This window comes from Mustela erminea, chromosome 7 (genome assembly GCF_009829155.1).
Source record: "Mustela erminea isolate mMusErm1 chromosome 7, mMusErm1.Pri, whole genome shotgun sequence".
In the NCBI taxonomy this organism is placed as follows: Eukaryota; Metazoa; Chordata; class Mammalia; order Carnivora; family Mustelidae; genus Mustela; species Mustela erminea.
Window position 1 is genome coordinate 20,664,595 of NC_045620.1, and position 27,132 is coordinate 20,691,726.

The window sequence follows — 27,132 nt, forward strand, 5'->3', positions numbered from 1 at the left end:
TCTCTCTGCCTGCCTCTGCCTACTTGTGATCTCTGTCAAATAAACAAATAAAATCTAAAAAAAAAAAAAAAAAAAAAAGGAGGGTCTCCAGGGCAGCATCTTAGTTTGGCGGGAGGATGAGGTCCTTAGTGCAGTGAGACCGTGGTCTCATGACGGTTCTTTGACAGCTTAGACTTCTGATCATTAATAGCCGAATGTCTTGTCCCAATGCCAGTCCTTCTCGACAGGTCTGAGCTCTCCAGGATCGCCAAATGCCCACAGTCAGACTTCAGGGTTTTAGAACCTGTTATGGGCCAGCTGTGGGTGCCCTGGACCTAGCCCAGCAAGACATGATGACCTTCTGTTACAAAATGAATGTGTTTATTCTCACTGGGTTAGAACGACCTTTCCTTGCTTTGTGAATAACAAACGTTTTGTTCTTTTACAAGTAAGTGTTCTTTCCCTGTCTCATAGCAAAATGATTGCCCCATACTCATCAAGGACTTGCCTGGGCTTCCCTGAGTCTTTTCTTGGAGCTATCTCCCTGGGATGTGCTTGCAAACTAGCCTAAGTTTCTTAAAAAGGGAGAACACAGGAGAACAACTTTCCCAGGCATTGTGGCAAACAAGTTTTCTTTCTTTCTAGCACATTCAGGATTTTGAGTTGGTGAGCTCCTACTCCACTGGGGGACCATGTGCAGGCCGTGTCAGAGCCCCACCCAGCTTCCCACAGCCATGCTCACCAACCTGATTTCTGCTTGCTGGCGCTTGTATTTCTTTGCCTGAGAGCTTTCTGTTGCTGCTAGAGCCCTCTCTGAGAAGACTAGGAGAACCAGAGAACTCGGGTCCCAGAAGCCCTCCCCACCAACCAGTGAGTGGTGGGAGATGGTTTATAAAGATTCCAGCTCCTGTGGCCCTTGGGTGTATACGCTGAGAAGCAACCTGGGCTGGCTCCCACAGTTTCCCCAGCAGAACTAAGCTGAAGTCACCTTTGGTTTGATCATATGCCCTTTAAAAGCTGCTTTCTTCCACAGATCCTATTTTCTCTCCTCCAATGGAACTTCCTGAGCTCTTCTTCCAAATAAACTACTTGTACTCACCTCCTTGTACCCAGGGGTGCTTCTGAGGAGCCCAAAGTTAGGCAGGTGATAGTCGCATCAGCCGTTGACCAGCACCTAGTATGGCCTGGGCAACCCTGAGGGCTTGATAGGAACATGGAGTCCCCAGTCACCCTGCAAGATGGGATTCCCAGACACAGCTGACAGGTGAGGACACAGGAGTTGCCCAGGGGCCCAAAGCAAGTGCACTGGAGTCCAGGCTGGTTCTTTCCACCAATCCTGAGACAACACTCTTAAAAGTGGGTACTGAAACTGGGTCCGTGCTGCCTCTACTTCCCCCATGCTGAGTCTACAAACAGGAGATGCTCAAGAAGCACGTCTGGCCAATCAGTATCAAATTCCCAGTACGGCTAAATAAGTCCTTTTGGGTGGATTACCTTATATCACCATGACAACAGGCTCCAGAAGTGGCTACTGTCATTATCATCCTTATTTTATAGATGAGAACCCTGAGTGGGGGGAAGGGACCTGCCCAAGGCCACCTGGCTTGTCAAGGACAAAGCCCAAGTCTGTCACCTGTCTACCATAGGGATGGATGACGGAGGTGGACAAGTGAACCAAAGGAAAGAGGAGGAGGCCAAGAAGCCATGGCCTGCCTACCCTGCCGACAGCTGGGTGACAGCACATTGTCCCATCTTGGAACGTATCTCTGTCACACACACAGGGTAAATGGGTCTGTTCCCTGTGAATTATCTGTTAGCCGGCAGCTCCATCCAGCTGCTCATTAACACAATAAAAAAAATATCAAACGAGCCTTCTGATTCCCAGTCCCCGGGGGCCCAACTGCGTAACTTGGAAATGACTCTTTAGTAAGTCTGATCAAAGGCTGGTTGTTCAGTAATTAGAAATCATGGCCTCTTCCTCTGGGCTTGGGGCTCATAAACAACAGTTGGATGAACTCTTTATCTGGGTCGGACCAAAAACCTAGAGGGATCCATTTCCTCCTAATTTACACCCGTTTCAATGGGGGCACAGCAGCAGGAGCTTGCGTTTCTGCTCTGGGAGACCCACTGGTTCCCTTGTCTGCAGCAGGCAGGGAGAGAGGGAGGGAGCACACATCGAAGTGAGCCCATGAGCTGCCCATGCACTGAGATGGTCAAGCACCTTCCAGAGGGGGCCTCAGAGCCAGATCCAGGGCTAGGTGGGCCTCTGTGAGACCACGGATGGGGCTGACCCTCCAAAGAGCCCGTAGACAAAAGAGGCCGGGTGGTAGGGAGGTTTAGCTAGAGTACCAAGTGGTTCCTTCATTGAACCATTCAATAAATATTTATTGAGGATCTACTCAGTGCCAGGTACAGAGATCAGATGGTGACTAAAAAAGATGATGCCTGCTTTTAAGGAGGGTACAGGCCAGCCCAGGGAGATGGTCTCTCCTGGGGGAGGTGGGGGCTGGAAAGCCCAGGGGCAGAAAGGGTGGGGGTGCACTCGCTGAAGAGGCCCAGGGCACCCCGGTGGACCTCTCCCCCAGAGCTGGGAACAGAGAAGTCTTCATCTCCCCTGGAAAATGCTACACATCTGGAAATACAATTTGCCAGTCCAGCTGTGGGCTCCAAACCCTAGCTGGGTCGTGGCCCTCACGCTCTCTTGTACTGGAGGTTGGTGCCCAGGAACAGGAAATCCTAGGAGAGACAAGACAGGATGGCATGGGAAAGCATTCCTTACGCCAAAAAAAAAGACTCATCTCCAGGATAAAGGGAGGCCCACGTCTGGGGAAGCGTGAGCTCTGCCAGAAACCAAGTCAGGTTATACATCTCAAACGCGCCTCCATCCCTAAGGTCTCCATAAAGCACAGCTTTCTCCAGCCACCTTCTCTGACGTGGTGATTTATCTGTCATTTCCCAAGCTGCTGCTTCCAGGCAGGCCCCATATAAATGTCCTTTGTGTCACCTAAATTTTCTCTCCCTCGCGAATAACACAAAATTGTGCACCACTGAGGTTTACACTCCTACCGCCTTAGTAGTTTCCATCACCTGAAAGGGTGGGAACTCTGAACCTGAGCCAAAGTCCAATTCTCTCCCACACTGACCCAGCCCTTGCCTTTGGGAGTCAAACAAATGACCTCAAAAGTCTACTGAACATGAGAGTCTATAATAAATCTTCTGATGATTTCTCATGTGCCCAGCTGAGGCCAACTGCATGAATTGTTGGTCCTCACTTCAATTAACCAGCTGTCTGAGTCCTTGTAAACTCTCAGCGGTAGGATGTTGAGCATCCTTGGGTCCGAAAGGACATTGGATATTAGTCTTTCAAACAGAGTAGTGAGTCAGTGTGTCCATGTCCCTGACCCGCTGCTGCCCTTCCCTGTCTTTTTATTTTTTTTAAGGTTTTACTTATTTATTTGAGAGAGAGGGAACACAATGTGGGGAGGGGTAGTGGAGAGGGAGAAGCAGATTAACCTGCTGAGCAGGGAGACCGATGCGGGACTCGATCTCAGGACCCTGAGATCATGACCTGAGCTGAAGGCAGATGCTTAACTGACTGAGCCACCCAGGTGCTCCTGCCCTTCCTTGTTTTCAGCGGCTGTTACTTGCTGGAGATTGACGATGTCCCAGACACAACACAGCATCTCCTTTACTGCTCACAGGGCTCCCGACCCAGTCATCCCTCCTTACAGACGCTATTCCAGAAAGATAACCTGAACCATGGGCACAGACACACCAGAAAATGCTTGATCAGAACCGTGGCGTGGAGAGCAAAGACTCAGACGTATTCCTCGATATGGAAATGGTTCAGTAAATGATGTCTCTGATGGCTCAAACTTTCGGTTCTGTTAATGGTTCTGTTAACCGATGGTTAAGTGTCTGCTTTCAGCTCAGGTCATGATCCTGCTTGTTCTCTCCCCCTCTCTCTGACGAATAAATAAATACAATCTTAAAAAAAAAAAAGAATTTAGAAGAAATTTTCAAAACTTCCAAATGGCTCTCAGAGCCTGTGCTGTTGCCATGACAGTATTTTCAAACTGAGCTGGTGTTGAGGTTCCCTCAGGTCACCCACAGGGGTGGGGACGTGGAAGGCAGTGCGGCACAGGCTGTGTCTAATGCCGGCTGCCCGAGGAGGGGTGCCACGTCTGAAGAACATGTGGGTGGCTGCATGGCATCTAGGGTGCCTGGGGCCTTCCTCCCCTTTCTGAGTGGCAGCGCTGGATTGATTCCCACCCACTAAGCTGCGGCCTCTGAACCTGGAAAACAAACCAGTTGCCCCCCTCCCCAATTCCTCAAAAGCCCGTCGGAACCCACTGACCTTGTGGATCTCGAGAACAGGGTCATAGAGCTGAATATCCTTGAGCAGAGGAAGGGGGAAGCCTTCTGCCAACTTCTCTGGAGGTTGAGGCATAGCACGGAGAGAGATTTGTAAATAAATAATAATTATAAGTAAAGTCATAGAAAAAAAGAAGCTTCCCTTGTCCAACTCTGTGTACAGTATACTCCGATTTAAAGATCACCGAAGATTATGAGGTAGATAAGATTATTATTTCCATTTTACCGATAAGGAAATTGAGGCACAGAGTGACCAACGAACTTGTCCTAGGTCACACAGCCAGAACTGGGATATCAACCCCGGCAGGCTGCTCCAGGAGCTTGAGCTCCCAGCCCTGGTGCTACGTGGGATACTTACCAGATACTCATGGTAAGAAGCTAGTAGGCACCTGTTCTCTGCTCTCACTCTCATCCTGCTTTCTGTTGCGGCCAAATGAAGCAGGACTTCGTGGAAATGGTGTTTAGAGCTTGATGCTTTATTTTCTGACTAGGGAGTTGGCCATTGACTGGAAAATGTGAATTCAGAGATGGGCTGCCCTGTGCCCGCTACTTTAGCTTCGTCCTTAGTCTTTTACCTGCCATTTCAGGGCATGGGGGGCACACTTCTGTGAATCCCTCCTTCTCTCTTAGGAGGAGGTTTTCCCTGCCCCAAAGAGCCGCCTCAGTTCCTAACCCTCACGAGAGCCCTGGAGGGAGAGGAGTCCACCTTCAAAACTCCCATCTCATTGGCAACTGAAGCTCAAAGAGGGCAACTGACTAGCCCAAGGTCACTCAGCCTTCAGGAAAGCCATGTTTCCCATCTCCAAGCTCAGCTCCTTTTCCCTCAAAGAGCACTGTCCTCCTTGACATGGAAAAATCCCTTATGATTCTTACCATTGACCTTGGGGTAGAGGGTGTTGAGAATGTAGTAGTTGAGTAGCGCCTCCAACAGCTCCACCTGGTGGAGAACAGGAGAGATACACCGTGACCCCATGTGCCATTTTGCCCACCAATAAACGTCCCCATGTCTGCACGTGGCGACATGGCGAATAAGACTGAAAAAAGCGAATTTCAGATAGATGCCTACATCATGCTACTGTTTTATATTATAAAACTATTTTAAGAAACACATTTATTTGTGTACAAAAGGATAGAAACCCTTGGAAGATTATACACCCAACCGTCTTCTCTCTAGGAAGAACGTCAAGGTTTGACTTAGCTTTGTCTTTAATTTTTTTTCAGTTTAATTTTTTTCCACATAATGTTTTCCCAATTTACTTATGTAATAATTTCTTTAAAAAAATTCAAAACAAAAATTATGAAATACAACTTTATAACACTCACCATGTAGATGGTATAGGGCTCAGAACATTACATCTACACCTGACTCAGTTTTCACAATAACCCTTTGAAGTTGATATTACTGCCTCCATTCCACAGACCAGAAAACCGAGGCCCACAGAATGAAAGTGACATTTAGAAATGGGGAAGCAGGGGCAGAATTTGAGTCCAGATTTTTCTGATTCTATAGTTCCTGCTTTCGGCATTCCATGCTCTGAACACCCGATAAGATGACTTCTTGTGAATCTTTACATATGAATGTTTTACCTCATAGGACACTTATATATGCCATGTACAGATGCAATATTAGTGTGTCATTAGTCACTTCCTCCTTCATTCCCTGGAAGGGGTCATCCTTTGGGATCCCTGTGGGCAACGTCTCTCTCCACAGTTTATGTGGTTGTTTCTACTTCGTAAGTCGGTAAGGGAGGGTCTGGGCAGCGCAGGGCAGGGGGATGCTGGCCAGAGGGGTCGGTGTGGGCAGGATGGTAAAAAGGAAGACAATTATTGAAGGTTAAGGTCACCCATCTCCTCCTTGGCCTGTGAGGAGGAGCTGTCATCACCCCGTCTTCCTTCTTGTCAGAAATTTCTCCCTGATCACATTAGCCCACACTTATTTTCCCACTGTCTTTCTTATTTCAAATAGGGGCCATCCATTTTGCCACTTGTTTCTCCTGGTGGAAATCACTTCTTGGTTCAGCCAGGCCAGCAATTAATTCCTCTTCTTTTAATAACAGAGTCCCAATTTCCCCCTGGGGAACTCTCCTTTCCAATCTCAGTCCATGTGACTTGGGACCACACATCCTGGCTCCCGGAGTGTAGATGAAACCTATGTTCGGTCAACTGGCTTTGTCTAATTTTTAGCCACAGCGATTGGCTAAAGAATGGTCACATGACTCAGATTCACCTAATGAGAGCTAACACCTAAATTTTTAAAAAATTAAACTACAAAATGCTGATGTTTTCTAGCAGTGGGAAAAATCAGTCAGAGAATGAAGTAAACATGGATGAAAGCAAAGAGGAGAGATGGAGAGAGATTCTTGATGCACTAATTTGAGCACCTAGATCCAGCTATGCCTGAAACCTCATTTTTAATTTAATTTAATTTAAATTCCTCCTGTTGGCTTAAGGCACTTTTAGTTGGCTTTGTATTCTTGTAGTTAAAATAATTCTGTCCAACAGAAGATTTAATTATAACTTATCTTCTATTGCAATGTAACTGTTCCTTGGCCCTTGTTTCATGCCCTCAAGAACTACACTTGTTATGGCAGACAGTAGCTCTTCTCACTTTTCTATTTTCTTCTATAGGTGCCATAGCATTGCTTAGGAAACACACTAAATTATTTAACACCTTAATCACTTCATAAATAAAAACAATGATTACTTACATTGAACACCCCAACTTTAGATTCTTTCAGTTCCACTTGTATCCTATAACAAATCAGGCAAAAGTCAGAGATGCAGGCATGATACCCATGGGACACCTAAACAATGTGGGGGTCCCCAGAAAGGAGGCTCTGGTTTAAGAAGACACAGAACCAAGGATGGTGTAGTGATGGGACTGAGAAAGATGACTAAGAACCAAATTAGCGATGCAACCTTACTGGGAAGACTCACAGAGGGGACGTGAGTCATGTATGTCAGAAAGTCAATATGGCTAATGTCAAAAATAAGAAAAAGCAGTATTAGTAAACTCTTTAGAAATTTGGAAGTAATGGGAATTAGGCAGAAAGGACGTTTGGGAGGCACGACCAGTGGGGGAAAAGAATTGAGCTAACCGAGGTAAAATTTAAGTTTCCTTCTCCAGTGATAGACCCCTAACATTGAGAAGAAGATCTGCTCCCATCCCTACCCCCAGCTACAGAGAATCAGCTACAATGTCCAGATGGAAGGAGCCCAGTTGAATGCCTCCACGGGGGCAGGAGGCTGACTTACTTCCCCGGTTTCAGGAACCCAGTGATCCTGCTGGTGTTGAAGGTCAACATGGCAGAAACATTAGTAGCCTGGAAATTCCAGTAGAAGAAAACAGGTTTAAATGAGAAAGGCAGTCAGGGCACCTGCGTGGCTCAGTGGGTTAATGCCTCTGCCTTCAGCTCAGGTCATAATGCTAGGGTCCTGGGATCAAGTCCTGCAATGGGCTCTCTGCTCAGCAGGGAGGCCACTTCCCTCTCTCTATCTGCCTACTTGTGATCTCTGTCAAATAAATAAATAAAAATCAATAAAAAATATTTTAAAAAAACAACTAAATGAGAAAGTCTGTCACATATAGGAAGGATAACTATTAGGACCAGCTGTTTCCTTTAAACAAACAACTTGGTGAATTAAAGCAGGAACTTGTTCCCTAACTGTGGACTCCCAAAAGGTTCATCATAAGTATTCAATACATGTTTGAACTTGGACTTGAACATTTTTTACTTGAAGTTGGTGACTGTGATAGTGACTGAACTTTGAACAAACGGACTACCAAGAGGTGTAGAGTGCCTATCCCTGGAGATCTCTAAAGGGATAATTTCTAGCCACCTCACAGCTAAGAGTCTATCCTAGTGGTGATAATAATAAAAATAATATTAATAATATTTTAAAATTTATAATATATTAATAACAACAAATTTGACAACAATAACAACAATATCAAATTGCAGATATAGCATCTAGGAGCAATTACCCTTCTAGAAATTTGTCTTGTTGAGTTTCCAACCTGACACAAGAGAACAAAGTTCTCCATTCAGTGAGCAGGAACCCAAAAGGACTCAGAATCCCTTCAATGTCAGACAGAGCCCATTGAGAAAGGAGAGAACCCTCTCAATATTTAACCCAGAGGGCCTTTGATATAGGGAGGTGCTTACACAAGTGATGGAATTGCTGAGAAGCCAAAGAGAGCTAAGGGGATGACTTAGAGACCAGCAGAGGAAGGAAGCTGCTTCCACCCCAGGACTGAGAGAACAGAGGAGGGATTGGGGTTAAGGGAACCACCATGGAAGTGACAGAATCACTGCCTGAGCCTCTGACCAGGACAAAGACAGAGGAAGAAATATTCAGGCTTCTTCCTTCCTCCCGCCCTCTTGACAGTGTTTTCCATTGGCTAACTTTATTAGAGCCTGGGAAATGTAGTCTTCAGGGGTCAGATATAGCTGCAGAGCAAACAAGTCCAAGACCCTTATGCCTTCCTCCCAATAATATCCCTGTCTCAGTGTTTTGGAGATACAAACATGAAGCAAATAAACCTGCAAACAGTTACGTAAGCATCTTTATAATAAATGCTATGCAGGAAAACAATAGCGTGCTTTAAGAAAAAAAAAGATGACAGGGAGCCTAAGATGGTAAGAGGCAATCAAAAAAGTCCTCTGAGGAATTGATACTGAAGTTGAGATCTGAAGGAAGGGGGAAGAACATGCAGAAAAAGGGAACAGCATTTGCAAAGGCTTTGAGCCTTACCACACCAAGCCGGAAGACAGGCTCCTTGACGGAGCTGGGCAGGAGGACAAAGCCTTCGATCTCCATCAGGGGGGTCGAGGACAGATTCCCAGGACTGAAGTTCAGGAATGGGGCAGAGGCCATTGCTCCCTGGAGCTCCAAGTTCATGTTGGGGTACAGTCTGGCTAACTGGGGGCAGAATGAGAATATTATGACAAGAGAAGGAAACATACAGGTTTGCCAGGGGAATCCCGAGGGAGTCAGAGAAAGCTGAGAATGCTTTTCGATTGATTTTATTTTCACAAACGCTCTGTTTGCTTTTCTCTTAATGGTGCACCTGGAGATCTTGTCTTATCAGACATCTGGAGTTTTCACGGCTGCATTGGGTTCCATTGGGCGTGGGCACTGTAACAGGTCTAACCACACTGGGCATCAAGTGGTCTCCAAGGTTTTGCCCTTATCATGACCGCTCCTGTGAGTACCCTTGGCTATTTTGGGAGGAGGGGGTACATTCCTAGAAGTGGAATTGTTGAGTCAAGAACGGGATGGGTATTGTCAAGCCTTGGATGTTCAACATGACTGCCTGTCCGAGACACATCTGGGGCGGGGGAACTGGGAAGGTGTGGGAGAGGACAGATGGATTTCTGTGGGATTAAATGATGAACTTAGCCCCGTGATGACAGGGTTGCTGTAGCAACTGCTGGAAACAACCACGGGTCCTTCCTGGGAGACTGGCTGAGCCAACAGTGATGAGTCCGTACGATGGCAGGCTGGGTGTCCATGAGAACACGAGTGAGGAATCTTCTTTTCTACTTCTGCAGAGTGAGCTCCCGGGACAGTAAGGCAAAAAAGTAAGGTACAAAATGGTGTCTCTGATATGCCTCCATTTGTGTTCAAAAATGGAAAGGATTCACAGCAGTTGTTGGCATATACATAGACTATCCCCAGAAGGAGGTAGGCTATGGATGGGAACTGGGTGGTTAGGGGCCAGGAGTGGATGGGAAATTTTCCACTCTAGAGCCTTTTATGTCTCTTGGATGTTGAACCATGAGAATTTATTATCCTTTCAAAACATAATTTTTAAAGCACCAAGAACCGTGCCTGATCCCTAGTGTGTCTTCTGTAATTGTCTGATGTTATTAATTAGGGTGCATTTGGCGGGACATGTTGGCATTCCCTGGGATTTTTCAGATATCATTGGTGAAAGACTGGGCGACTCATGTTCCCAGAGACATGGGGCTCAGCCCTCTGTTGTTGGGCTTTGGAGAGAAGGGGCCCCGAAGCCAGCAGCAGGAAGACCTTGCCCTCCCTGGGGGACTCACTGCCAGCCTTCTGACTCTTGGTTAAGCTGAGAGAAGCTCCGTGGTTTTAAAGGGAAACCCCTGGAGGCTAGTGGGGTTGGCTTGCACCTGCCAAGGTCTGAGAGAAGGCTTACCCTGGGGACGAAGGGGCGGAAGGACTTGGTGGTCAGCCGGATGTTAGAGCCCTGGGGAACCTGCAAAGAAACACGAAGTTTTAGGGCGCTCCCACCGGAGAGCTGAAGGTCTGAGAAAGATGGAGAGGTGGGTGGAGGATGCTCAAGACTGCGGCTCTTGACTACCTGGGTTACCATAACAACAGTGAGATGTCTGCACTCACCACAAGCACCAGTTGCCAGGGCCTCAGCTGCTCTCCTGGGACACAGGTGACATGCGGGACGCTTACAGAGGGTCCGTGAGAGTGAGGTTTGCAGTCATAAGGACCTAGGTATGGTTCCTGGCTTTGTTGCTGTGTGGTCACAGGCCAGTCCCTTCACCTCTCTGAGCCTATCAGGCCATCGCGAGGGCTGAATGGGACGGTGTGCACACAACACCTACAGGGGACCCAGCATACAGCTATTATAAAACACAGTCATTATGACCCAGTCTGCTAAAAGAAAGGACTGCACCATTGGAGGGGTGCCTTGCTCAGACATGAAAATAGAAATAAAAGGCGAGAAAGGTGCAAAGGTGAGAAATTACCCAAAAGATCGCAAGCCACTCCCCCACCCACTAGGTGGCACCCCATCTATCGTCAGAGCCAGCGGGACCACACAATGGGGCTGCGCTGTTGCTGTCATCATCCTGACGTTCACGAGGCCTCAGCTTTACAAAAAGCTACAAGAAATAGTTTTCTGAAACCCAGGAATATTAAAGAAACTGGAGAATTATTAAAGATGCAATCCACTTAAAAATTTAATATTCCTTATACAAAATCCCGTTTGAGACGCTTGTTTTAGAGGTACATTGTAGAAAGACTGCTTCCTTTCACCACGAATCACTAAATCCTTTTGGTTACAAGGTAGTTTCCAAATAGATATTTTATTTAAAAAAAATTCAACTATGGGCACAATGTTTTCATGGCAGTGTTTCACTTTTAACTTGGTTTCATTTCCTATTCAGTATAACTTTATGCATTAAATTAGTGTATCCATTAACCTGCTTCATTTACTAAATTTTTAAGTTTTTTTTTTTAAGCCTCTACAAACTAAGCATGAGGGAAAATATGAATTAGAACAACAGGTCTAGACAGGGGCAAAAGTAAAACCCAGACAAAGAAGTCACAGTCTTTCACAGTTCTAATGGAGAAAGGATATTTGACTGGAGCTTCCTGGTAGCTGAAGTGAAAAGGGAAATTGTGCTAATTTATATATTTCCTTGTCTGAATCGTTCTTATCAATAATTTCCTATATCATTGATATAAACGGGGTGGAAAGGAAAGAAGAAAGGATAGGCCACCCTGTCATTTGTGCATGTTTTTCTGTCATTATCCTCACCATGTCATCTGTGATGGAGAAGTTCAGGTATCCGGACTCATGATAAACCAAGCTGGCTGTGTTGAAGACATAATCTGAGACGGCAAAGTAGACCATTCGGTCCTGTTGCTCAGGAAGACTCATGACAGGAGCAAGGAAGGTGACTGGGGAATAGTGATCACGGCTAAAAATTTCACCCTGGAGAGAGAAATAGGATGCATTTGAACTTTTCAAAGTCTACCCCAGTGCTGGACATTTGAGCTAGGCGGCAGTTGCTTATACAGCCTGAATAGGGGGTGTTGGAAATTCACTGCCTGAAACTCTACCATTAAAACACAACACATCAAAGTGTTGTGTGTCCAGAATCTGTAAATGAAAAGCTCCCCAGCTTTGGCATTTTAAGCCATTAATACACTTTGCACCACCTTGCCCAGTTCTGACTGACCTCGCCTACGTGATGGTCAAGATGAAGGAAGAGAAGAGGGAGGGTTTCAAGGCTGAAGACTTGTAAGACTCCTGTTGGAGCCCTGGTTCTTGAAGCACTCCTCACCACTCCATATTGCCCTGCCCTCAACACAGCCCAAGCCACTGGGGAGATGAGGACAGATATGAAGCCAGAGAGACAGGAGACCCCAAGTACGGGCTGGCCTTGAGGGTATACTCTGCTGGGGCCGCACCCACCCACGCCCCTGCTCTAGGACTCTCACCTTAAACATCACGTCCAGCATTTGGGCTGTTGCCCGAGGGGCTTCCATTAAACTGTAATCAATGCCAGCAAAACTGTCGATCTCTGTTGTGACTGTGAGCCAGGAGAGGGGAAGAATTAGAAGCCAGGGGATGGGGGCTCTGACTGATCCACACTCTTGTGACTTTCTTCAGGGGCGCCTGCCCCTCTGCCAAGACCTTCTACCCAGCCCAGCCCTGGAGCAAAAAGATGTTCCTTCAAGAAAGAGAGGACATGTTTCTGTTGTCCCACTGGTAGGTTAGCCATGAAGGGGGTGGTATGCTCAGCCTGGGACCTGAGTGGTTTCCACAGTCTCTCTCTCTCTCTCACACACACACACACACACACACACACACACACACGCACACACGCATGCACACACATCAGAGAGCAGGAGGAGTCCAGGTCTGGCAGCCCTCCACATCTTCATGCCAAAGAAGCCACAGAATGGGGAGAATTCTCCAATCAAGGTTATTATTCCCCAGTTTCCAACTGAAGCCTTGATCTTCGGGGAAACTTGCCTCTTATCAACACACACCAAATAACCAGGAAGGTCAGGCCATGTCCAGAAGGCCCAGAAATTCCCCTTCAAAGCCCTAGGGGAATGAGAGTCCTATGTCCCACGCACTAGGCTGTCTGTGCCTGCCTGGGCCTCCCCTGAAAGACAGCTGCCAACGAGCGAGTGGGGGGTCCGGGGGCCAGGGCATCACAGAATACCTCAGACACATCCGTATGATGGATTACACATATGATGGAACTATACAGCTACTAAAACGAAGTCTTTTGCAACCACCTCGGGAACGGGAAGGATCTGGTCATGCAGAACCCATAACGGTCACGTGGGCCTGCTGTCCTTCTCCAAGGTATACACCCAAAGACGTGTGTCCGAAGGTACTAGAACATTCATACAAGTATCAATCATTGAGCGCCTGGGTGGCTCAGTGAGTTAAAGCCTCTGCCTTCGGCTCAAGTCATGATCCCAGGGTCCTGAGATCGAGCCCCGCATTGGGCTCTTTGCTCAACAGGGAGTCTGCTTCCTCCTCTCTCCCTCTGCCTGCCTCTCTGCCTACTTGTGATCTCTGTCTGTCAAATAAAATAAATAAAATCTTAAAAAAAATAAAAAGAAGTATCATTCATAGTGGTCCCAAAGTGAAACTCCCCCCAAATGGGCTTCAACAGCAGAATGGGTAAATAAAGGGAGGGACACCCACACTGTGGAGCGGCGTCCAGCCAGGACCATGAATGAACTCTCGCTCTTCATGTAGCAGTATGAACCAACTTCATCTTTTAAAGTAGAGCCAAGAAAACTATCTTCTCTTTTTTTTTAAAAGATTTTATTTATTTATTTGACAGAGAGAGAGAGATCACAAGTAGGCAGAGAGGTGGGGGAAGCAGGCTCCCCGCTGAGCAAAGAGCCCGATGTGGGGCTCAATCTCAGGACCCTGAGATCATGACCCGAGTCGAAGGCAGTGGCCTAACCCACTGAGCCACCCAGGCACCCCACTATCTGCTCTTGATAGAAGACCTGAAATGCGGCGTGGTGCCATTTACCTACAGCATGCAAAACTAATCTTTGTTGGAAGAAGTTGGGATAGCGGTTTTCCTTCAGTGGGGACCCGTGGCAGGGGCTCACATGAAGGAGTTCTGAAAGCCCCATCATGTTCTGTTTCTTGCTCTGGGAGCGGGAACGTGCCTGTGCTCAGTTTGCAAAATTTTTTGAACTGTTCACTTACGACTTGAGCACTTTTCTCTCTCTGTAAACCCCCACAAAAAGTTTCTTTAAAAAAAAAAAAAAAGATTTACTTGTTTATTTGAGAGAGAGAGAATGAGCAGGGAGAATGGCAGAGGAAGAGGGAGGGGGAGAAGCAGACCCCTCGCTGAGCCGGGGGTCCAACGCGGGGCTCAATTTCAGGACCCTGAGATCATGACCTGAGCTGAAGGCAGAGGCTGAACCCACTGAGCACCCCCAGGTGCCCCCAAAAGGTTTTTTAGAAAAATGAGATAAATTTATGTGCCCTAATACAGAAAGATGTCCAAGGTACACAAATCACAAAAGAGAAGAAAAGAATGTGTAGAGTGATATATACTCATAATTGGCATATGCATGTGTATTCATGAACAAAAGGAATATATAATGATTGTATGTTTGTATCATTATGTATATTTATATTTTTTCTAATTTTTAAATTTTTTAATAAACATGTAATGTATTTTTATCCCCAGGGGTACAGGTCTGTGAATCGCCAGGTTTACACACTTTATATTTATGTTTTTGTATAGGAAAGAAAATATCTGAGAGCTGAAACCCCAAACAGAGATTATTACCTCTTGGAAGAAAATATGGGGAGAAAAGGATACTTCAATTATGACTTTCTACACTGCTGTCCCATTTAATGTTTTATAAGGCATGCTTATCTGCTTATAAGTATAAATATAAATTAATAGAGTGTCCCCCGCATGGGTGGAGTAGCCTACCTGGCAGAGTTTGGAGATAAGGCTGCAGGTCCGAGGTCACCGAATTCTGGAGCATTTCGCAAACCTGAAAAAACACGGAAGGAGAAAGCCTGAGTGGGTCCTCCCCCAACCCACACCCCCGCCGCTGGCTTTGGTCTGCCACTGTGCTAATTGCTCTAGTCACTGTTTTTCATTTATTAGTCCATTGATCGATTCTACAAAAATGTATCAGTGCTCACATGTGCCATGTGCCAGGGAATAGAAATGATCAAAAACATGCAGGTCCTCATGTGGATCTCAATAGGGTCCATCCAGACATCTCCAAGTTGATCCCGGCATTGGATATCTGAGTTAGTCTGCTACCCAGCCGGGTAGGGCACTTTGGCTGGAGGCACTGCCTGAAATTCACCTTGAAAGATGGTGAATCTTTCGTTTGGGAGGTACTGAGCCTCCCCCAGAATTTAGACTTGAATAGAGGAACTAGATGGCCAGTAGAAATAGCCAGCCCATAGGTGTGTACTTAGTAGGTACTTCTGAAATGCCATCCATTCACAGACTGGCTGGGACCATCCGTATTTCACGTTTCCTGTGTTCTGGAGGCCACCACATGGTAGGCACACACCCTTCTTGGAGACAACTTGCGTGGCATGTTTCTCAAGAAGAGAGAATATGTGTTCCCAAAGCTGCTGGCTATACATGCTCTTGTAATCGCTCAGAATATTTCTTGTGTAAACCAGTGAAATACGACTGAGAAAACCTAAGTACTTGGGAGAGGTGAGCTGCTTAGAGAAATTTCCCAGTGTGCACAAGAAAAGGCTTAGGAGGAAAAAAAATCATGAAAATCTAGAAGGATTCTGCACTGGGGATTGCTTTGTAAATGTCTTTGAATTCTCATTGTGGTTAAAGAAAGCTGAGCTGGAATTTGTAGCAGATCAATGTTTCGTGCACGAAAGACAAAGTCCAATGTCAATCAGGAGACTATTTTCAAAGAGCAGTTTCTATGTCAAAAGACGACAAATGGATTTATATTTACTATATCTTAAAACATTTGGATTTTCATGTAAATAGTTTTTTTTGTTCGTGTGTGGACGCGAGTCCCCACGGTCCACAGTTGTTTTGATTAATGGGTCACACCCCCTGTGCAGAGGCATCCATGTATATAAGGAGGGAGAGGTATATGGGGGAAGGAAGGCTCCACGGGTATGGGAACTGGCATTTTAAGGGCAGACAAAAGGGTGAGCTGTCACAAATCAGGCATGGAGGTGTGGGAAGCTCTATGCTGGGGGCTGGGCAGGCAAGAGGTGAAATCTTAATCTCCCTTTGCTGCTGGCTCAGTGTGGTGAAGGACAGACACGGTTGATTTCATGGGAACCAGGAAACTGCTAGCCTCACTCAAGCCCTCAAGGAGGCTAGTCCCTCCTTGCTTTTCCTTCAAAGGCCCACCAGATCTTCCTGAAGAGCCCCCACCCCTGAGTGGACCTGCATGACCGTGGAGGGAAGGCTTTCAGCCCTCAGTCCCAGACCCATCACAGGGCCTCCTAGAGAGGCAGGTTAAGAGTGTCACAGGGGAGTTGAACAAACCTGGGTTCAAATCCTGTCCAGTCCCCTACTGGCTGTGTGACCTTTGCAGAATCTCTCCCTGCTTTTGCGTCCTCATCTACAGGATACAAGGCCAAGGCCAAGTGCTTCCCAGGGATGTTTGGGGTGGGGTAGGGGGTGAGGAGACTAAGACAGGGAGTTTATATGGCTCGAAGAGCAAGCAGGCACGAAGTGGTTCTTCTTAGCCTTGCTGGTCAGATACCATCAGTGGGGAATGTGAAAGGGTGTGTACCAGGCTCTTTGTTTTCCTAGAAGAAGGAAATTTCTGAGGACCCATAAGGGTCAGGGATCCAGGGAGGTCTCCATCTTTCCCAAGACACCCAGCCCCTAGAAAGCCTTTGGTACAAGCTGCTCCGCCTTCTAGGAAGTTCGAATGCTGACCCAGCTCCTCACTAGCAAGGTGACCACTGGGCAAGTTTCTCCACTGCTTAGAGCCTTCTCGGTCAAATACAGAAAACGGCACTTTCTTCAAAGGTTGTGGTTAAGCTGGATGACATATTCAGTGGTTGAATGCTTAGCACACTACTCCTGGCCAGACCACAGGCTCAATAAATAGCCGCCATTGTTACAAATAAGAATAGTTATACAGTGATATATTCTGAATCACGTTAATTACATTAATTAATCAAAGCAAAATTAATTGTATATATCAAAATTAGTTGTGATATATTACTATTATTATATAATATTATTGATAATCCTTATTTGCACTGTCATCAGCAGGGCAGTAGAAATCCACACCAATGAAGAATATTATGGCCTACTGAGAAAAGCATGGCAACACGGAAATGAGATGCTCAAGAAGGAGGCTGTCATATTTCCTAAGCTCACCTAGACCCCAGGACCCCAGAACAAGACAAGGAACAGAATGCACTCTGCCCCGCTGGTCCGCCATCTGTGGGGTCTGTCTGCTATTCTCACTTCAACCACTAGGGGCACTCAAAACAAGACCAGTCCGTGGGCCCCAGTGAAGAGAGAGAGTCTGTGTGTCTGTGTCTGTGTTCCTCTTTCCGCCTTCATGACTTTCTCCATCGACGCTGTCATTGCTACAGACACAGCTCCAGGTCCACGATACCTCAGAAATGGGATTTTTGGGTGAAGTGAGTATTTGTTAACATGAAACCTCTTAGTTGTAGTCAGAGATTTCAAAATTCGGAGATCTCACGTAATTTCTTTAATGGCAAAAAATGACGCTCTGTGCTGCCTTACCCTCCAGGACAGATGCTTGTGAGCACGCCCAGGTAGGAACCAGAGTTCCAATCTGGTTCTCACATTTCCCGTGTCCTGCTTGGGGTCTGCTGGCACCTAAGTGCTGATTTCCTTTTTGGCCTTACGGAGCACAGGGCAGTGCGGGAGGGAGGGCAGGGAGACAGTGAGCAAGGTCAAGGAGAGGGAGGGGCAGGAGTCTCTGTTCACCCCCACTGTTTTACCGTTGCCTGAACATTGAACCATTCTCTGCCTCACTAAACACACTTGGAGTCCAGGGACCTACCATTTGCCCCAGCTTGGCCATGCTCCATGACCTTGGACAAATGATTTGTCCTCTCTGGGCTTTGGGCCTAAATATGTCTGGGCCAGTCCGCCTGGCCATCCTGGGCCAGAGCCCAGTGAGGGCTCCCACCTGGCCCTTGAGTGACACAGCAGATGCCAGCAGCTTGGACATTCCTACCTTGCTCTCCAATACTCTGCGGAATTTGGACTCAATCTGGTTGTGGAAGAGATTCAACAGCCACCTGGAGAGAGGAGCACAGTGGGCGGTGAGTTCTGGGCCACTAAATGCAGGGACAGTGAGGCAGCTGAGAAAGCTTGGCCCTGGCCTCTGACCAGGCCAGTCCCTAAGGGATCCCTCCTCCCCACCGTTCTGGGACCCTGCTGTGTCTCCAAATCCTGGACAGGATGAAAATGCAGAGTCCCAGCCCCCAACACATTTGTTGACTCAGTGTATCTGGCTTCCCAGCCCCCTGTTGCCCCAATCAGATTCAGTGGATTTAGGGGAGAGGCTTGAGAATCCACATACTTCTAATCAAGCAAACTGAGACTCAAAGATATGTACCCACAGACTCGTACATTGTCCGTGCATGCTCCTTCGGCCAAACGCCCTTGTGTTCCTCTAATAGATTTCATTCACCTGATGGTGGTCCCCACCCGTATTCCTGGCTCGAGCCTGTATCTGTTAATCTCAGCAGGGTCCCCCAAAGAATGACCTCCAAGTACCTGTGATGTGCCCCTGCATTATACATGGGCATCTGTGCTTATCAGAGGCCAGGCGTTGGGCTGGATGGGACTTGGGCTGCACGCAGGGGTCAAGCTGGGCAGTGTCCCCGTGGTGACTTACCCCAAATCTCCCGATATGTCCACCTCCACGTCTTGAATGTGGCTGCTGCAGCTGGAGGCAGTGATGGTGGGCCTCCCAGAGGACTCCCTGCCCAAGACAAGACTGACGGAAATGGTAATGCCCTTGACCTGCACATCAAAGGAGCCATGTAGTTTCCTGGAGGAAATAAGAGAAGCAATCAACCATTCCTAGACTAAGATCAGCCACCATGTAGGAGTAAAACATGAAGCTCCATTCTTACCCCAAAATAAGAGGAGCTGGAGCAGAAATTTAATTAGGAAAATTATTACAAAGTAAAGATTTATTACAATTAAGAACATAGATGGTCAGGAAGAGAGCCTGGGTCTAGTTATTGATGGGAATGGGGGACCAAAAGCCTTTCTACATAAGATCCAAGTCTAAGGAGGTTTAAAAGAAATGGTTGATAAACTTGCCAGCATAGAAAATTAAAATTTCAGTAAACAGACAAAAAAGAAACAAAACCAGGGGCACCTGGGTGGCTCAGTGGGTTAAAGCCTCTGTCTTCATCTCAGGTCATGATCTCAGGGTCCTGGGATCGAGCCCCACATCAGGTTCTCTGCTTGGTGGGGAGTCTGCTTCTTTCTCTCTCTCTCTGCCTGCCTCTCTGCCTACTTGTGATCTCTGTCTGTCAAATGGATGAATAAAATCTTAAAAAAAAATACCATATTCAAAGTAAACAAAAAAATAAAGAAAGAAAGAAAGACTCTGCATGGTGAGCTGGCCAAAAAGCTAATTCCTTAATACACAAAGAACAAGCTCATACAAACTAATAAGAAAAGGACAAAACAACCCAAAAGAAAAAAAAAAACCCGGGGGTTATCGAAGATATCTAACAGGAAGTTCAATTGGAAAGAAGCATATGAAACATATTAAAATAAAAATATAATTAAAAATAAAAATAACAGTAATGCCAGTTTTCCCCTGTCAGATGGATGAAAATTCTGAAGCTTGAGCAGGTGCGTGTAAACAGAGGTCCCGGGGGCTGTGGTGGGGAGATCCCCTCTGGAATATCCATGGCTGGGATCCAGCCTCTCACACACGCGTCTTTGGCCGCGGAGTTTTACTTCTAAGGCTCTACTCTGTGGCCTTCCTGTCTACATATATGCATGGGGCGGTTCACGGAAGCATCACGGGTCACAGCAAAAAGTGACGAAGCATCTAAAGGTCAGCTAGTAGGGACAGGTTCAGTTAAGTTGTAGGCATCTATGCTATGCAGGCTTTATTTTATTTTTTTTTTTTTAAAGATTTTATTTATTTATTTATTGACAGAGAGAAATCACAAGTAGACGGAGAGGCAGGCAGAGAGAGAGAGAGAGAGAGAGGGAAGCAGGCTCCCTGCTGAGCAGAGAGCCCGATGCGGAACTCGATCCCAGGACCCTGAGATCATGACCTGAGCCGAAGGCAGCGGATTAACCCACTGAGCCACCCAGGCGCCCCTGCTATGCAGGCTTTAAAGAGAATGAGGGTAGGGGTGCCTGCGTGGCTCAGTCAGTTAAGTGTCCGACTCTTGATTTCAGCTTCTGTCCTGATCTCTGCGTCATAGGTCGAGCCCTGTGTTGGGCTCCCATGCTGGTTGCTTGGGATTCTCTCCCTCTCTCTCTGCCCTGCCCTGCCCCTTTCAAAAAAAAAAAAAAAAAGAATAAGGATGAACATGGTCTAGCTACACAATGAAATATTACTTATCCTTAAAAAAGGAATAAAGCTCTAATGCATGTGGAAGAACTTCAAAAATCTTAGGCTAAATGTAAGAAGCCAGACATAAAATGTCACGTATTGTATTATTCCATTTGTATGAAATGTCCCAAATCGGCAAATCCATAGAGAACTAATATAGATCTGTGGTTGCCGGGGGCTAGGGCAGTGGAGGGAGGCGGAGGACGGGAACATTCTGGAGCCAGAGGGAGGTGGTGGTCGCATATCATTGTGAGTGTATTAAATGCCACTGAATGTCTCACTTTAAAGTGGCTAATTTTACAGTGTGTGAATTTCACCTCAATAAAAATATTATGTTAAAAAAGGTGAAAGAAAAAAAAAAAGAATGAGGTAGATTTTCATTTGCTCGTACAAAAAGATCTTTGAGATACTTAACTGAAAAAAGCCCAGACAGAGTGGCTGGCTTGATTCTTTCTGTGGAAATGGAATGAATGTGCCCTACGCAAGTGACCTGCATCCTGAGCATCTTTCTCCAGCACTGCTATTCGATGGAAACGGAATGTGAGTCCCATCGGTAATGAAAACATTTTTAGGAGCCACATTCAACAAGGCAAGAAGAAAGAGGTAAAATTAATTTTAATAGCGTAAGTTGTCACTTCAACCTAACGACATAAAAATCACCAATGGGGTTTCTTCTGTTATTTTTCGTACTGAACCTTCAAATCTTGTGTTTCACACTTAGAGCGGGTATCAGTTTGGACCAGCCATTTTTTGAGTACACAGTGGAGACACGTGGCTAGAAATGACTGGATTGGACAGTGCAGATCTAAAATATAAGTAAGATCAGCTCACCCAGGAAAGGCTGGCCCACCCTTCTGTTATAGGCTGAATTGTGAACCCCTCACCCCAGATTCGTATGGTGAGGGCCTTAACCCCAGGACCTCAGCATGTGACTACACTGGAGGCAGAGCCTTTACAGAATTGATGCCATTACGCTGAGACCATTAGGGGGACACCTGGCTGGCTCAGTCAGGGGAGCAGTGTTCTTGATCTCGGGGTTGTGAGTTCGAGCCCCATGTTGGGTGTAGAGATTACTTAAATAAACTTGGGAAAAAAAAATTGAGGCCATTAGGGTGGGCCAGAATCCTGACTGGTGCTCTTCTAAGAAGAGGACACGGATAGACACTTGGAGTGCCTGCACACGGAAGGACGACCATGTGAGGTCACAGCGAGAGGGCCAACATCTTCAAGTCAAGGCACAAGACCTCAAAAGAAATTAGGCCTGCTGACACCTTGATCTAGGACTTTGGATCTCTAGAAGTGTTGTTGAAACCACCTAGTCTGTGATATTTTAGTATGGTGGCTCAAGTGGACTGATCTACCTTCCATCCAAGGATCCTGGAGGTCGAGAACAGTTCAAAATGCTAGGGAGTTCATGCCCCTGGGATCCAGCTGCCTTTGACCAATGACAAACAGGAAGAAGGGTCATAATAGCTGACTTGGGGAAACTCAGAGGTGTGCTCTGCCTACATGGTCCCCAGGTGCTCTGGGGTCCCATGGTCCCCATGGTGCTCTGCCTGCCCGAGGTCCCCAGTCGGCTGCCCAACTGATTTCCTTCCCTCCCTACCTCCCTTCTCCACCCCCACAGACGTTTCCCTAGGTCATTTCCCAGATAAAGTACTTACACTTGAATTCTTGTCTCTGGTCTGCTGCTAGAGAAAGCAAACTACAAAGATACAGAATTCTCTCCTTCAGCTCGCCCACAACCCCATCAGGGAAGCATGAGCAAAGGGAAGAGAATCAGAATCAACCAAGAGCCAGGCCTCAGATCCCTGTGTGCTCTTCTCATCCACCACCTGGCCTTTCCAATGAGCTAGGAACACGTTGGACCCAAGAAGGATGGGACAAAGGCCAAGGCCAAGGGCCCAAGAGCCTGGGAGCAGAATCTACTTACACAAAGGCTTTGCGCGCCTTCCACTCTCCCTCGACTCTGATGAAGGAGTCAGAGATGCTGAGGCTCAGGCCCTGGCCGGGCAGGGGCCTCAGAGCAGAGCCACTCAGCTCACAGCTGTGGATGCTCAGGCTGAGGAGAGAGACACAGGGAGCACAACGTCAGCCCCAGCTTGGGTCCAGCCGCAGCGGGGCTCCTGCTCCAGCCCCTGCCGCCGCCCCTACTCTCACCCCACGGGGACTCGGCTGGCAGAGCCGGCTTCAGGCCGCTGTGGGTCTCCCCCAACTTCCTGAGCACCTGCTGTGTGTTCTGTGCTGACCATGCGAGACATGCTAAATGCATTGTCTCCTCTATGTCACCTGCGCCTCTAGGGGGGACAGCACTGTTCTTGTTCCCTTTTTCCAGAGGGGGAAGTAAAACCACTTGGAAGAGCTGCATTTGTCCAAAGTCACACCATCGGGATCAGAGCCCACGAATCTCAGGATCCTGGGTGAGATCTGGAATAGGACACAACAACACGCCCCTTTGGGTTTGTAACTCCTTTTGGGGGCCATCTCTCCCTTGACAGATCCAAGTAGGGGAACGGATTCAGGGGAGGCTGAGGCCAACCCCAAGAAAGACACGAAATGCTGGAGAAACAAACCAAGACGACACATATTGTGGGGCAATCGGTGGGAAAAGAGTGATCAAGTTCCATTTTATATGCCCAGCACATAGTAGGCTGCTCAATAAATGTTTGCTGATGGAGTGAATAAAAGAAAGAATGAGTGGAGCCATGAATGGTAGTGGGCAGGGTGGGGTGCTGAGCGGTGACTCTATTGTCCTTCTCCATCTCTTGTTCCTCCACAAGTGTTTTATGCCTTTTTTTGGCATCAGCTGCTCATGTATAACGATCCTTTGAAGACTCAGCTCAAATGCCACCGCCTCTTGGAAGCTTTCCTTGACTTCCCTGATGGACAAACCTCAGCTCTAACAGTTGGGCTACTATATTGAAAATTTAAGGTCTATCTTCTCTTCCGGACTATAGGCAGGGGCCAGACAGAAGCCTGGATTATCACAGTGTCATCCCCATCTTGCAGATAAGGAAACCGAGGCTCAGGTCACACAGCTAGTATAGGTCTCCGTTGATATTTGCTGGATGAATGAATAAGTGGGGGGACCTACTTCCCTCCCAGGACTTCGCTCTGAATGTTGTGAGGAACTCTTCCATTACTGGCCCAGGAATGTCCTGGAGAATCTCCCTCTCCTCCCTCCAAAGCCCCACCCCCACCCCCAGTCACCTCAGGGCCCCAGCAGAAGGGAGCCTCACCTGTGGAACTCATAGTGCCCTCGGCCAAAGGGCTTGGTTTTGAAGTCCCCAGTGAAGTCAGGCAGTGTGATTCTGAGCAGTTCCTTCTGCAGAGCCACTGACCCCTCCCTGGCCACTGTGGACAGGAAAAAGCTGCAAGTCAGCCTGGCCTGGCCTCACTCCCCTCTAAACCCTTCAGTGGCTCCCACCTGCTCTAGGGAGAAAAGCTGATTTCCTTGTAAGCATTAACGACAGTTACAGACTATTGAGCTCCTGTGGGGTACAAAGCGACATGAGAAACAGGAGCATCACTGTGTCTCATGCGGTGCTATTATGTGGGTGCCCAGTTTATGGATGGGGAAATGGTGTCTTTGTCAGCAACCCCACAAGGGGAGGAATGCTGTATGCATGGGTGTGTGGGGGTGCTCCTCTGTCCCGTCCTTCTCAGCGTCTAGCCTGTGCAGAAGACACTGTAAGCATCTGAGGGATAGAATCCTTGTGTTGGCATCTTCCTAGCTGGGTGACCTTGGGCAAGGCTTCAGCTTCGCCTTCTCCATGGCAATGGCAACAGAACTTTCTTTACTGGGCTGGCATGAAGATTAAATGAGATATTGCAGAGCAAAAAGGGGGTTGGGGGGAGGACACGCACTCCTAGCTTGGTGCGTGGCCCACGGCAGGCACTGAGCAGATGCCTGGAATGGCAAAGTGGGGTTTATGTTATTAAAAATATGGAAAGGGGGCGCCTGGGTGGCTCCGTGGGCTAAGCCGCTGCCTTCGGCTCAGGTCATGATCTCAGGGTCCTGGGATCGAGTCCTGCATCGGGCTCTCTGCTCAGCAGGGAGCCTGCTTCTCTCTCTCTCTCTCTCTCTCTGCCTGCCTCTCCGTCTACTTGTGATTTCTGACTGTCAAATAAATAAATAAAATCTTTAAAAAAAAATATGGAAAGGACCAAAATGTCCAATTCTAGCCAATAGGCTAAGAGAACATGGCACAATCAATCACACAGTGGAAAGGAATCAAAGGCAAATTTTGCCTGATTTAGGATTTCAATATAAACAACACTTGCTAATACCCTCTGTTTGTTGGGATACATGAAGGATTCAGGATTCTGCTTTCAGGGAGCGCATGTCTACACAGAAGACCAGGGGCCTCCCCTCTTTCCAGCCGGCTCTGCTCCCTTGAGAGAATGGCCATGCCAGTCCTTCTGCCAGAACGCTAACCCTTATCCCTGGCCAAGTGTCCCTTATCTTTTGTACCTCTCTGAACCTCCTCCAAGAAGCCTTCCCTGATTTCCTTTCCTCTGCTCCCAACAACTCTACCTGGGGAAATGTTATTACCCCATTGAACATATTGGGCAGTTGAGGCTCAAGACTGTGAGGAGAGTCCTGGTTCAGTTCCGGGGAGGGTGGTGTAGAAACTCCTCAGCTCCCTCCCTCTGGATGGGCGAATCCTGACACTTTGTTTCAGCCTCTTTTTTCAAAAAGTCATCTTACTTTTGTTCATTCTTTCTAGTGGAGATATAACGTACATCAAAGTCCCTGCCAGATAACTTTTGAGTGTTGAAGCAGTCCCCCACCCACCCCCGGAACTGGAGGGGACAGAGTCCCAGGACCCCTGCAGGCTCCCTCCTGCCCCCTCTGGCTCACCACCAGTCTGCCTTCTAGATTTAAGACACATGTTTTCAAACTCGACCAAGAACTTTCCAGTAGAATTGCCCCGGTCAGTGGGGCTCATAACACACTTCCCTGTCTTCTGGCTGCTCTCCATCTCCTGTGCCGTATGCTGGAAGTTTTCTCCCAAATTGATGCTTTCTCCAAATCCTTCTCCCTGGCGGCTGGTCACGGACCCCCACTCTGACAAGTAACCTGCCCAAGCAGCACTGTGGGTGGGCACCAAGGTGAGACTTGGAGCCAAGGCTGCCAGACCCTGGCTCACCACCCCAAGGGAGAGTGCCCCATTGGTGTCCCCCGTTGTCCCCAGGGCAGTCTGGCGCCCAGCAGTCCAGCCAAGTGCAGCCAATAGCCACAGCTTCTTACCATACTGTAGGCCCTTGTCAGTGATCCTGGCGACCAGGCCAGGGTTGGTGCCCAGGGCGCCCGGGGTGGACGTGAGCAGCAGTCTCAACAGGAGGGAAGGCAGGGCCCCAGCCAAGGGCTTCATCCTGGATTCCCAGTGTGGTGGCCTAGACGGGGCCCCGCTCCCTTAAGTAGCAAGGGGGTTGGGGCAGAGGTGGCTCCTGAGTGGGGGCGGCTCCTGGGATCTGGTTCGTGGCATTGGGAATGGGAGGCACAGAGACTGGAACTGGCTTGCGACATTGCTGGGGTCACGGGTCATGCTTAGAAGCCCATTGCTGCTGATCCGGGTCAGAGGGTGGGTTGGCCTGGCCCCAGGTGACAATCTCTGTCCACCCTTCCCACAAAAAGACCCCACATTCACTGCTGGCAAGGCCCGGTGTTACAGACTAGGAGGCTCAGGGAGGTCATGTCACTCCCTCAAGATCCTGCACCCGGCAAGTCGGGGAGCTGGGAGTCAAAGCCATGTCTGGCACCAGCCGAATTCTTTTCTCTTTTTTAAAACAAACAGAGTTGAGTATGAAGAAATCTTTCCCCCTTCCCCCCTTGGGAAATCAGGCTTTCTCAAACCTTGCTGGTGGTAACATTTTCTGGAAAGCAACTTGGCAAATCTTTAAACGTTTGCATGCCTGGTAACCCTGAGTTTCTGCTTCTGGAATGTTAAGTACATAATTATGTCAGGGGAAAAATATGTCACTGCACCAAGGTGCCCAGCGCTGTACTGCAAGAAGCAGGCAGGGGAGCAGTGGGACCCAACCTAAGGGGTCCAACGAGAGGACGCTGGCCAAATTAATTATGGTACATTTAAAGTGAGGCTGCAGAAACCAATGTATTTCTTGATCTGGAAAGATGCACATGAGAGGGTGGTTCCCAAGGACACCATACAGCAAGGTTCTGTACCCATGTCTGCTAGTCTGGACAGTTTTTAGCAAGGAGTTATGAAGGATTGTCTCTGTTTGGATGGCCTGGATTATGACTGTTTTAAAAATCTCTGTTTGTTGGTACTTAAAATTTTTATTTTCTTGGGGGACATATTGTATTCGCAGTAAGTAAAGATAACAAAATTTTATGGAGGGAATAAAATTTATAATAAGGATTGTGCCTAAATACAGGATTCCGCCCCCCCCCGCCCCCGCTCAGGGATCCTATGTGTGTGAACTTTGTTCTGCCCCCAA

The 27,132-nt window shown here is 47.6% G+C and overlaps 1 protein-coding gene across 1 annotated transcript; it reads right to left on the minus strand.

Moving 5' to 3' along the window:
* Nucleotides 1–2,320: 2,320 nt before the first annotated feature.
* LOC116594972 (lipopolysaccharide-binding protein-like) lies at nt 2,321–26,141 on the minus strand. The gene is made up of 15 exons (XM_032350692.1): nt 25,922–26,141; nt 23,907–24,021; nt 22,601–22,729; nt 18,973–19,128; nt 18,307–18,370; nt 15,060–15,123; nt 12,568–12,659; nt 11,882–12,058; nt 10,523–10,582; nt 9,109–9,276; nt 7,609–7,676; nt 7,062–7,104; nt 5,227–5,290; nt 4,337–4,413; nt 2,321–2,715 (listed from the first exon to the last, which is right to left on the minus strand). The coding sequence occupies exons 1-15, from the start codon at nt 26,043–26,045 to the stop codon at nt 2,671–2,673; spliced, it is 1,446 nt and encodes a 481-aa protein (XP_032206583.1). The 5' UTR covers nt 26,046–26,141; the 3' UTR covers nt 2,321–2,670.
* Between the last annotated feature and the right edge of the window lie 991 nt (nt 26,142–27,132).